At 42.1% G+C, this 13574-nt stretch overlaps 1 protein-coding gene across 1 annotated transcript in view; it reads right to left on the bottom strand.

The window, feature by feature from the left end:
• Window positions 1-511: 511 nt before the first annotated feature.
• GALNTL5 (polypeptide N-acetylgalactosaminyltransferase like 5) overlaps window positions 512-13574 on the bottom strand; it is a 56560-nt gene continuing 43497 nt past the window's right edge. The window contains 4 exon segments of the mRNA XM_054655361.2: window positions 512-722; window positions 5562-5711; window positions 8241-8358; window positions 10521-10770. Of these exon segments, the coding sequence (XP_054511336.2) occupies window positions 567-722; window positions 5562-5711; window positions 8241-8358; window positions 10521-10770 (674 nt within the window). The 3' untranslated portion in view covers window positions 512-566.

Here is a 13574-nt window from a genome sequence, read left to right as displayed (position 1 = left end):
ACAGAAGGGCTGGCAGGAACAGATGGGGAAGCTGGCCTGGAGAGCTGACCAGACACCCAGGCAGGTGGACTGGATGCCAGACGTTCAGGTATGCAGCTGAGTAAGGTGTCGTTACCAGAATCTACCCTGGCAGGAAGAAAGGAGCTTGCTGCGGCTCAGCCAAAGTCACGAGAGCATGGCTCCCTAAGAAGGCAATCGCGACAGATTGTCTGGGGCAGAAGCCGGGTTGGCAAAGGGAAAGCAGTCCCTACAGTCTACCAGGGCCAGGTGGCTGTGGTAAGCAAATGCACTTTACCTCAGTCAGCTGTATGATAGAGTCATAACTGTGTGACCACTTACCTTTCTAATGTTCAAGATCTTGTCACCTCAGAGATTCAGTAGCAGATGAGTAACAAAGTATCAAGAATTTTCATTGAAGGGAAAATAAAGGCACTCACGTCTGGTCATATTTTTTTAATTGCATTTCACGTAATTCCATGATGTTCCAAACTTACACTCTTGTGACACTATGTTGAATGACTAGGAGACTTTTAACCCTTTATTAATGAAAGTGATTTGTTTTCCTTTCACAAGCTGTTCACAGATGCCTCCAACTCTGGGAAGACATTATCCAAATACCACTGAAATGACTTGCAACCCAGTCGTTTCCTTAACTCAACACGTTCGTGAATGTTTCCGTAGGTAACATATTTCAGACCAGGCTTTCGAAGAAAAAACTGCTCCTAAATGAAAATATAGAGTCAGTCGTTACGTTCAACGAAACAAATCTTTGCTGATCAAATGATTATATCTAACATAGACGCGTGTATTTTCATCATGTGAACTAAAAAAGCCCTCCAGATCCCAATTTTTTTCTGTCCAGGGAATGAAGGCAGAGACATACTATGGGACCTTGGATTTACCCACCCTGCATATGTTCACAGCACGTGCCATGGCACCCTAGCGGGATCCAGGAAGACTGGGTCCTGCTTCTCAGGAGCCAAAGAAGCACAGCCACCTATTGTGGTATCCCCTTTCTCCTGTTTTTTCAACAATACCCAAGGACAAACCCCGTTAGTCCCTGGTCCTCATCAGTATGTTTGTGTTTTCAGAAATGGGGGATGATGTAGTAAAGGGAGAATAGATCCTGCAGGAGTACAGCCTGGATTCGAAGTCTGGCTCTGCCATTCAGGGTCTGTGTGACCCTAGGCGAGTCTTCCCCTTGCGAAGTGCTTGTGAGGGTTGAACAGTCTAATAGGGACATGCAAAGCCCCTGGGCGAGCATGGCTGGCACATACTAAGTGTCATGTCTGAGGTGGTCATTATTACCACACTTGGTTAGTTTTTTGTGTGCTCTGACTTAAGGAAGCCCCAAGAATGAATGTCTAATGGACTCTGTTGGCCCCATGTTGAAAAAAGGTATTCTAAGTAGACTGAAGCCCTTCGCAAACAGAACCCTTATCTTTTCATCTGTGTTTTCCCAGGCCTGGCATTTCAGGATAGTGATAGTGTTGAATGACAGAAGGAGTTTGCTCATCCAAATTAATGTATTATGGGCATGCCACATTGGATTCTTCCTGGGGATCCGTGACTACTGTAGGTCTTTGCCATCGCATTCTGCCACCCCCAGGTCCCCAGGGTGGATTGGTGCAGGGGGTGAGCCTGCAGGTGGGGAAGGGTGCCATAATTTTGGAGACAAGACAGCATGGATGACCGTAGGCACATCTTCCTGTCCAAAGCCCTCTCTTGTCCCAATCAGTCACTAAATTTCCCATTGTGCTGTATTATGCAATCCATTGATTTTTATACTTAACACATCATATCCCTTTAAGTTAACTTTTTGCTTTGTGAAAGTCAGTAAACCATGCAGAAATAGCTATGTTCAATTCAACCATCTAGATCCCTGACCAGCGTTCACAGAAAAAAAAATCAACAAACATGAAAATAAGCTCAAGAGTTGTCGTAATGAAATACAATTTTAAACAATGAGATGTTTTTTAACCCATCTGATTAAAACAAACAAACAAACAGTTCAACTATAACCAATATGAGGAGACAGGCACTTTCATATACATTTGATGGCAGCACAGATGACGAGACAGACAGTGAAGATCATTTGGATATTACCCCATCAGGATTTAAAATGCACTAACTCTTGCCCCAGCAAGTTCATGTCTTGAATTTATTCCAAAGATATATTTGCAAAAATATGCACAAAAAAGTATGTCAATAATTCTCATTTCAAGGCTGGGCATGGTGGCTTATGCCTGTAATCCCAGCACTTTGGGAGGCCAAGGCAGGCAGATCATGAGGTCAGGAGTTCAAGACCAGCCTGGCCAATACGGTGAAATCCCATCTCTATTAAAAATATAAAAAATTAGCTGGGTGTGGTGGCATGCACCTGTAGTCTCAGCTATTTGGGAGGCTGAGGCAGGAGAATCACTGAACCTGGGAGGTGGAGGTTGCAGTGAGCCGAGATTGCGCCACCGCACTCCAGCCTGGGTGACAGAGCAAGACTCTGTTTCAAAAGAAAGAAAAAAAAAAAAGAATTCTCATTTGAGGATTGTCAAGAAAATAGCAAAAAGCCGGGGAAATCAGAATGCTTATCAACTGGTACTATTTATTAATGGGATCAATTTTGGTAGATCCAGTTAAAGGAACTATTTAAAAGAATGAGATATGTTTATATGTTCTGATTTTGAAAGACAACTTGAAAGCCCCCTGCTTTTTCTTTCCTGATCATAGCCCTTTTCCTTCGTTTTAAATGCTATCTTGATTACATATTAATTTCTTTTTATTCTAGCTTTGATATCTGATTATTCATGCACAAATTATAGGTTTAATTTTATCCATTTGAACTTTACAGGAAGGAAATAATACAGTATAAGTTCCATTGTGTTTGGCTGCTTTCATTCACCATTACATCTCTGAAATTTACCTATGCTCTTGTAGGTACAGTCATGTACCATGTGATGATGTTTCAGTCAACGCCTGACCATGTACCTAATGGTAGTCCCATAAGATTATAATACCATACTTTTACTGTACCTTTTATTTAGATATGTTTAGATACACAAATACTTACCATTGGGTTACAACTGCCTACAGTGTTCAGTAGAGTCACATGCCATACAGGTTTGTAGCCTGGGAGCAATGGGCCATACCATATAGCCAAGGTGTGCAATGGGCTATACCATCTCCATCTAGGTTTGTGTAGGTACACGCTATGATAGTCCCACAACAATGAAATCACCTAATGATGATTTCTCATAATATATTCCCACCGTTGAGTGAGACATGACTATACACTATAGTTGGTTTTCTTTCTTTTCTTTTTTCTTTTTTTTTTTTTGAGATGGAGCTTTGCTCTTGTCACCCTCGCTGGAGTGCAGTGGTGTGATCTTGACTCACTGCAACCTCTACCTCCTGGGTTCAAGCAATTCTCCAGCTTCAGCCTCCCGAGTAGCTGGGATTACAGGTGCCCACCACCATGCCCGGCTAATTTTTTTTGTATTTTTAGTAGAGATGAGGTTTCACCACATTGGCCAGGCTGGTCTTGAACTCGTGATCCATCTGCCTTGGCCTCCCTAAGTGCTGAAATTACAAGTGTGAGCCACCACGCCCAGCCCAGTTAATTTTCACTGCTGCATAGGATTATAGCGACTAAATATATCACAGTTGTCCACTCTACTCTTGATGAGTATTTGTATTGTATTAAGTTTTGGTTAAAACAAATAATGCTGTTTATTAGTTTTCTTGTTCATGTGTCCTGGTGCACAAAAGCATGCGCTTCTGTAGCATATGCATGAGCAGAACTGCTGAATCACAAGATATTCAGATCTTTTACTTTAGTAGGTGCTGCCACGCCATTTTCAGATGCAATTTTGTAAAAGTCAACACTCCCATAAGTGAAAGCTGAGAGATCCTATTGCTCACTGACACTTGGGCCTGTAAGATTTTTTTTTTTTTTTTTTGAGACGGAGTTTTGCTCTTGTTGCCCAGGCTGAAGTGCAATGGCACAATCTTGACTCACTGCAACTTCCGCTTCCTGGGTTCAAGCGATTCTCCTCCCTCAGCCTCCTGAGTAGCTGGGACTACAGGAATGTGCCATGACGCCCGGCTAATTTTGTATTTTCAGTAGAGATGGCGTTTCTCCATGTTGGTCAGGCTGGTCTTGAACTCCCAACCTCAGGTGATCTGCCTGCCTCGGCCTCCCAAGTGCTTAGATTAGAGACATGAGCCACTGTGCCCAGCCAGGCCTGTCAGACTTTTAAAATTCTGCTAATCTAAGTGGTGGTGTTGAAATAGCTCTTTGAAGTTTTAGTTCACATTTCTCTAATTACAAAAGAAATGGAGCATTATTACCTTCATAATTAAAGTGTGTTTTTTTCAGTTAGAGAAACATAAGATGAAGACCAGGACATACACTGTCAGAGAGATTCTTACACATTTCTATTTGTTCATCTGAAATGAGATTTTGCTGGGGTTTTTGTATTTATTTACACATAGCTTCTGGATGGACATGCACCCTTGTAAGTCCTGGCAAGGTACTTAACTCCTGGGGAAATGCACAGATGATAGGGTATAGTTTTGATACAGAAATCTTTGGCTGTTGGTCGAAAAGTGGTAGTGGAAGTTCTCAGACGGTCTCAAGACCAGCAGCATCCACATCGCTTGGGAAATCAGCGGGGAAGAAAAAGAATCTCAAGAGTTGCACATGGGCCGGGTACGGTGGCTCACTCTTATAAATCCCAGCACTTTGGAAGGCCAAGGTGGGCGGATCATGAGGTCAAGAGATTGAGACCAGCCTGGCCAACACGGTGAAACCCTGTCTCTACTAAAAATACAAAAATTAGCCAGGCCTGATGGTATGCGCCTGTAGTCCCAGCTACTCCAGAGGCTGAGGCAGGAGGATCGCTTGAATCCGAGAGGCAGAGGTTGCAGTGAGCTGAGATCGCGCCACTGCACTCCAGCCTGGGCAACAGAGCAAGACTCCGTCTCAAAAAAAAAAAAAAGAGTTGCACGTGGGGACGGGGCAAGGAGAAGCTGTTTGCTTCAGGTGTGGGACAATTCCCTGGAGGTGGGAACGGAGGGAATAGATCCAGCACCTCCATAAAAAAGACTGCTCATGTTGATTGATTTACTTCTGAGAGACTTGAGTTTTCCCAGAAATTAAAACAAAAATAATGAGATGTAAGAGTAGCAGCTTAGGATGAACTGAGAATAGGGTTGGGGATGGATTGATGAGGGGTTAGAGGGGTGCTGTATTCAAGAAAAACAGAGAAAAGAACAACTATCAATAACTATCAATAGGCAGTTTTTTATCCTCACCCTCCTCCCACAGTCCACCCTCAGGAAGGCCCCAGTATCTGTTGTTCCCTGCTTTGTGTCCATGTACAATGTTTAGCTCTCACTTGTAAATGAGAACATGCAGTATTTGGTTTTCCGTTCCTGTGTTAATTTGCTTAGGATAATGACCTCCAGAACAAACGCTGGATCTGGAAAGGCAGCAGCAGGCTTCCTCAGAACAAGTCCTGCTCCGGCCTCGCATGCATTTTCCAAGTCAAGGATGTGTTCCCCACCTTATATTCATCCAGCCAAACGTGCACCAGTCTTAGGTAGTTATGTGTCATAGCACTGATGATTGTAGAAGGTTTTCCAGTTTGTTTCTTACTGATATGTCCTACTCGAGAGCAGGGGATTATAAAGAGTTGGCCTCCACACATCCAGATCTAGGCATAAGAAGAACAGAAAACATATGAATGCATTATTACTGCTAACAGGCAACTGCGTTTAAACAAATACAATGGCCAGGTGTGGTGGCTCATGCCTGTAATCCCAGCATTTTGGGAGGCCGAGGCAGTCAGATCACCTAAGGAAGGGAGTTTGAGACCAGCCTGGCCAACATGGTGAAAACCTGTCTCTACTAAAAATACAAAAATTAGCCGGGCGTGGTGGCACATGCCTGTAATCCCAGCTACTTGGGAGGCTGAGGCAGGGGAATCGCTTGAACCTGGGAGGCGGAGATTGCAGTGAGCCAAGATTGCGCCACTGCACTCCAGCCTGGCGACAGAGCAAGACTCCGTCTCAAAAAAAAAAAAAAAGAAGCCACTTTCGTATTGTGTGCCACTGTATTTTAGCACCCAGCACAGTGCTTCATACATAACAGTACTCAATACATATTGTTGCATGGATGAATTAATGAAGACTGTGTCTTCTTCTCAATGCTCAGCATACAGCACAGTTTGACTCAAAGGAAGTGCTCCTTAAATGATGGCTAGATTGAGCTTAAATATTACTCTCAAGAGATAGTCCTAAACTGAAACTATAGAGTTGGATATTATCATGATACAGCCATGGGGATTGATGCAAGTATCCTACTAAAAATATCCACAAGGGTGTGGCACAGACCCTCGGCGATCAGAGTAGACTTGCCCTGCCAAGTGCTATTCCCTTAGTTACTGGAACATGGGAAGGTCCAGGGAGCGTAGACCTATGGTTGGGCTGCAGGTGGAAGGTATTTGGTTGGCTCAGAGTAGAGGTTTTTTCACACCAGATGCAGAAAGACTGCGTTATGTGAACAACCAGTGTGGCTTCCCAGGAGCAGAGGACCTGGATGCTAGCCCTGAGCCCTGAAGAGCACATGGGGCAAGAAGCAAAGTCTAAAAAGGATGGAAACCTTGGGGACACCTGTGTCTAAGAGATGAGCCACAGCAGAAATTCCTACAAAGGAAACTGAGAACAACTGAGCAATGGAAGGCAAACCAGGAATATTGTCCTAACGTCCAAGAAAACTTCCAGAAAAGACAGTTTAGTGTCAGATGCTGCAATGACCTCAGATAGATGGAAGATCAAAAGCCATCCATTAAGGACATCACCACAAAACTGGTGGCAGTTCCTGGGACGATGTCACGGAAAGCTGAGGGCCTTCCAGGATATCGATTTACTGGAATGAGGAGGAAACGAGAAATGAAGAGGTGTATGCAGGTGCAGAGATCATTCTTTTCAAAGGAAAGACAAGGTTACTTGTGGTGGTTAGAGACAGCTGCCGGTGTCAAGAGGGTATTTCAGCTACTTATTAATTTACATACTTCTTTATAAAAAGACACCCAAGTATATTTAAAAGATATGACAGGCCATCAGGAAAGGCGCCATTGAAATATTGTAGTAGGAATAATTAATGTTTGAATAATAAATTAGTTGTCATTTGCTATCTATAGGGAATGTAGGGCCAGAAAAACGAATGTACTGACTCTCCAACTCTGCCTGTATAATACACAAAACTGATCACAGTTATTAGATCCTGAAAGGAGGTGAACTCCTTGAGCCATTTTCTTAGAGTGCAATATAATAAAACAAGGAATAATCAACCAAACAGAATAAAATGTGCCAAAGGCATGGGCATTATAAAATAATGCCTGGGTCCAAAGGGAACATGAGAATGAAAAAAACAAAGCAAAGAAACAAACAAACAAACAACAAAAACAACAAGCTTAAGAGGGACCATCAGATAGAGGCTTGGAGGAAACTATATTGTTCTAGATATTTTTATATGCATAATCAAGTATCTGAAGCATTATGAAAGAAGTCTGCTTGGGAACTTTAAAAGTGAACAAATAACTGGCCAAAAGAAGGAAGGAAAAGAGAGAGAAAATAAAATCCAAAACAGAAAAAATTGGAAAAAACAACTACTGAGACAATAAAGATAATAGATTTAAAATATTATATTAATTTGATATACCATACATCAGAAATAACAAAACATATGGTATAAGAACCTAATATTTTTAAATTAAATTAAATATATTTATTTTAAGAAGTAGAGTCTAGGCACAGTAGCTCACACCTGTAATCTCAGTGCTTTTGGAGGCCGAGATGGGAGGATTACTTGAGCCCAGGAGTTCAAGACCACCCTGGGCAACATAGCGAGACCACATCTCATAAAAAAAAAAAGGTACAGATGAGGGTCTTGCTATGTTGCTGAGGCTGGTCTTGAACTCCTGGCTTCAAACAATCCACTTGCCTCAGCCTCCCAAAGTGCTGAGATTACAGGCATGAGCCACCACACCAGGCCAAGAATCTAATATTTTATTAAAAGTTTTCCATTTTTACAAGAAGCCCCATAAATTGTTTATTGCATGTGCTGCTGGAATGGTACTGGATGTTCATGTAGGAAAATTGAGCATAATTACCACAGCATTGTATGTGACAAAGTTAGGTTTCACTCTCTATAGCTATTTTAAAAATAAAATCTGAAGTACCCTTACTGAAAGTTCCAAACTTTCTCCTCCCCAAAAATCCATATCCTTGTCATACTGTCCAATTTCATTAAAATAATGCCGACGTATAGCAAAAATTCCTCCAGACATTGCAGGTGACCTAGAAAGGGGACATAAATATGAAATTAATTTCACAGAGAAAGTCATTCTGTAGTTTCCTCAAAATTATATTAAATTAGTAATAACATAGTTTAAAATGAGAAAACAGGCCGGGTGTGGAGGCTCATGCCTGTAATCCCAGCACTTTGGGAGGCCGAGGCGGGTGCATTACGAGTTCAGGAGATCGAGACCATCCTGGCTAACACAGTGAAACCCCGTCTCTACTAAAAATACAAAAAATTAGGCAGGCAAGGTGGCGGGCACCTGTAGTCCCAGCTACTCGGGAGGCTGAGGCAGGAGAATCGCTTGTACCTGGGAGGCAGAGGTTGCAGTGAGCCAAGATCATGCCACTGCACTCCAGCCTGGGACGACAGAGCGAGACTCTGTCTCAAAAAAAAATTAATACTAAAATTATCTTATTATACATTTAAGTATATAAAATTACTAAAAACCACAACAAAAGTAGGCAATAACTTTTACTTAGTTCTCACCAAAATATGTATGCAATATATTCTAAATGTTTTCCTAATGAGAAGGAAAATGATATTTGGAATAAAAGTTTCCCATGAGGATGACAATTGAACTGGGTAGCAGGGCTCAGAGCTCTCCCTTTCTAAAGACATTAGGTGAATTGCAATATTTACTTCTGGACAAACCATAATATTAAGAAGCATCTTGTTTTGTCCACCAATAGTAGGGCCAAATAATACCAAACTAAGTAGTTTGAAAATAGTCACAGCTGGGTGTGGTGGCTCACACCTGTAATCCCAACACTTGGGAGACTGAGGCTGGTGGATCATTTGAGGTCAGGAGTTCAAGACCAGCCTGGCCAACATGGTGAAACCCCATCTCTACTAAAAATACAAAAATTAGCCAGATGTAGTTGCCTGCGCCTGTAATCCCAGCTACCCAGGACACTGTGGCATGAGAATCGCTTGAACCTGGGAGGCTGCAGTGAGCTGAGATCGCACCACTGCACTCCAGCCTGGGCAACAGAGTGAGAATCTGTCCCCTCCACAAAAAAAAAAAGAAAAAGAAAAATAATCACAAGTTTACATTCATTTGTTCAAATAAGTATTTATTGAGCACCTATGTTTTAGGGATATGAGTCACTCAACACACAAAGCAAGACCCATGTGTAGGGGAAAGGGTAGGGAGACCAATTAGAGGGGCTGCAGAGAAAAATAATGGGATCCCGGATAAGAATGCAGCAATGTAGGTAGTAAGATGCGGTTGAATTCCTGGTATATTTTGGAGACGGAGCTAACAGATTTGCTTATGGGTCGGGTGTGGGGTGCCTACTGCACCAGACGTGACACACATTGCCGAGTGCACCAGATAGGAACATTCCTATCAGAATCCAGTCATGCTGTTATCTCTGCCAATTACAAAATTAAAACCGCCTTATTTTGACCCCACTTCCTGTCAGTTATGTCCCCTTTTCTCTCTTTCGTATTAAAGCCTTAGAAAGATTTGTCCATCACTATCTCTAATTCCCTTAAACTCCCTTCCATCAGGCTTCGCCTCCCGCCATTCACAATTAAGACTTGTTCATGACCTTCTCATGGTTTAGTCCAATGCTCATTTCCAGTCCTTCTCTCGCTGATCCAGCCACTGTGTTGGATGCTGCTGGCCACACCCTTCTCTTGGACAGACATGCCTCCCTGGGCCTCCAGGGAACCAGATTTCCTGGTCCTTCTCCTCCCTCCCTGGTTGCTCCTTCCCATCTCCTTTGCCAGTTCCTCTCCTCCTCTCAACTGTCAATGTTGAAGCACCCAGGGCTCAGGGCTGGTCCTCTACACTTCTCCACTCACCCACATAGTGATTCTCATCCATCCTATCCATGACTCCCAAAGGATGCCTCCAGCCCTGACCTCTCTCAAAACTCCAGACTCATGATTGAATCCATATAGGATTGTGTTCAGTACCAGAGAATCAAAGAGTTATAGATGATATGAAGATAAATGTCATATCATGTTATATATTGAGTCCTAAGTAATTCTATTGACAATAATTCTATTACTGTATTAAAGACTTCTAGAAGCAAGTAACAGAACAATTTGATTAAGCCTAAGAACTTGAAAGAATAATCTCTGGAGGCTTTTTCCCCCTGGGTCTCAATACACATATGCAATATTTTTCCAAAACCAGAAGAAATCTCACTGGATTGGTTTAGTAGGTCCTTCTGGTCCATCCATCTCATAAGAGAAAACATTATCCCATTTAAATTGTAGGTTCCAATCAAAAGTTCCCCTTACAAGAGGAGAGGGCTTATACTCCAGAGTTCTATCATCAATGACATCTATCAAGGGGCACACCACCATTTTGGGGTCCTTGGCAATGGCATGCAGCAGGGGCTCCAGCCATACTCTGTTCACCTCACAGTGGCTGTCCAGGAACACCAGAACATCCCCTGGGGAGGCAAGAACAGGGCAATGTTAGTCCACATAGCTGAAAAAATATGGCAATCCAAATCAAAGTTCAATGTGATGAATATTTCTTGAGCATTTACTATGTGTTTGGCTCTTACAGTGCTTTCATTTTCATTGGAAGGAAACAAGAAATACATTATTATGTACAAAAATATGCAACATCATGTGCCATAGATGTTGAGAGGAAGCCAGTAATTGTGGGTTAGAGAGTGGTTTCGGGGAGAATTCTAAAGGAGCAGGTGGAACTGAACTGGATTTCCATTTTAAAAAATGATTTTAGCTTGGTCTTGACTGATCAGCTTAAATTTAGCAAATTTTTACTGAAAGGGCAGCTTCTTAGGCATTGAGTTTGGTGCATGGGATGCAGACATGCATCACGACTTTTGCTCTTGAGTTCAAGTTTTTTTTTTTTTTTTTTTGAGATGGAGTCTTGTTCTATCACCCAGGCTGGAGTGCAGTGGCATGATATTGGCTCACTGCAACCTCCGCCTCACGGGTTCAAGCAATTCTCCTGCCTCAGCCTCCCAAGTAGCTGGGATTACAGGTGCCTGCCAACATGCCAGGCTAATTTTTGTATTTCTAGTAGAGACGGGGTTTCACCATGTTGGCCAGGCTGGTCTCGAGCTCCTGAACTCAGGTGATCTGCCCACCTCAGCCTTTGAGTTCAAGCTTCAGTGGGGACCTATTCTGCTTAGAGAACATGGGAATAATTGGCATGGTTAAAGTAAAGAAAGTGTATTATTGAAGTACACCAGGGGCTTGATGTAGAAGGAACCCCAAACTTCAAGTAGCAGAGTTTAGACTTTTTCTCGTAGCCAGTGTAAAATCATTAGAAAGGTATAAAAAAATCCCATGTTTTGATCAGAAGACTTAATATGGCAATAACCCCCATACTAATCTACAGATTTAGTGCAATCCCTATTGCAATCCCAGCTGGCTCTTTTTAAAGAAATTGATCCTAAAAGTCATATGAAAAGGCAATGGACCTAGATTAGCCAAAATAATTTTGAAAAAGAAAAATAAGGTTGAAGGGCTCTGATTTCAAGGGTTACTACAAAGTGATAATAATCAAAACAGTGTGCCATTGGTGTAAGGATAGACACAGAAACCAGAAATAAACCATGTGTCTATGGTCAATTGATTGTTGACAAGGGCCAAGACAATTCAATGGAGAAAGTATAGTCTTTTCAATAAATTGTGCTGAGGCAACGGAATATCCACATGCAAAAGAATGAAGTTAGACCCCTACCTCATATCATACTAAAAATCAAATCAAATGGGTCATAGACCTAAGGTAAGAGCTAAAATTATAAAACTCAGAAGGAAACATAAGCATATATTTATGACCTTAGGTGAGGCAATGGTTTCTTAGATATGACACCAAAAATACAGGGGACATAAGAAAAAATATATACATTGGAATTCATCAAAAGCAAAAACTTTTGTGCTTAAAAGACACAATCGAGAAAATGAAAAAAAAAAAAGGCTGGTGCGGTGGCTTATGCCTGTAATCCCAGCACTTTGGGAGGCTGAGGGGGGCGGATCACCTGAGGTCAGGAGTTCAAGACCAGCCTGGCCAACATAGCAAAACCCCGTCTCTATTAAAAATACAAAAAAAAGTTAGCCAGGTGTGGTGGTGGGTGCCCGTAATCCCAGCTACTTAGGAGGCTGAGGCAGGAGAATCACTTGACCCCAGGAGGCAGAGGTTGCAGTGAGCCAAGATTGTGCCACTGCACTCCAGCCTGGGTGACAGAGCAAGACTCTGTCAAAAAAAAAAAAGAAAAGAAAAAAGAAAAGAAAAGAAAAAGAAAAAAGAAAAAGAAAGAAACAAAGAAAGAGAAAAAAATCCACAAAATGGGGGAAAGTATTTCCAAATCATACATATACTAAAGGACTTGTATGAGAATATATAAATAATTCTTACAAGTTAGTAATAAAAAGACAAATAACCTGATTTAAAATGCACAAGAGATTTGAATAGACATTTTTGCAAAGACGTATAAATGGCTGATGAGCATGTGGAAAGATGTTCAACACCATTAGTCATCAGAAAAACGTTAATAAAAATCACAGTGAGGTATCCCTTTACATCCACTAGGACGGCAAGAATGAAAAAGACAGACAATAGCAAGTGTTGGGGAGGTGGTGGAGAAATTGAAACACTTGTCCAATGCTGTTGGGAATGATGGGTGGGAGGTGAGGAGTACAGAGAACAGGAAAGTTCTTTCTTGCCTGAAGGGCACTCTCTGGGCTGAGTTCTCTGAGGGTGTGGCTGGCATAGCAATTTTGAGGACCTCCCTTCTTATCCCTGGTGGTCTCTTGTCAGCAGTTCCCACAAACTGCGCAAGTGCATTCTATTCTGGTGACTCACTCTGTCTTCTCAGCTCCTTAAGATCCTGTGTTCTGTCTCCAGCTTCTCTGCTGAGGCCTGTCCATTCTTCTAGATAGTCCTACCGGACACCATCTAAGATGATCCCTATAGCTCTCTCTCCAACACTGCCAAAGCAAACTCTGCCATAAATACAGCTACTAACCTAAAAGCAAGTGTCCTTTGTTCTACAGCTGGTCACAGTCTTTTTATCCTTTTGATTTTCGGCAAAAAACTAACATTAGTTCACTTCTCCTCAATCCCAATGTATTTCCAATTTTATTGTATTGATGTCTGAGAATGTGCTGAATTCATATCAAGTCTCTCTCACCAGGCTTTGAGCAGTAGCTTTCTCCAAAAATCTCCTTTAATCTCTAACAACATGACTCAATCTGGCTGAGCCATCTCATTGGTTCT

The sequence above is a fragment of the Pan troglodytes genome, chromosome 6, assembly GCF_028858775.2.
Source record: "Pan troglodytes isolate AG18354 chromosome 6, NHGRI_mPanTro3-v2.0_pri, whole genome shotgun sequence".
In the NCBI taxonomy this organism is placed as follows: Eukaryota; Metazoa; Chordata; class Mammalia; order Primates; family Hominidae; genus Pan; species Pan troglodytes.
The sequence above is the reverse complement of the archived record's forward strand: the minus strand, read 5'-3'. Positions and strand labels throughout refer to the sequence as shown.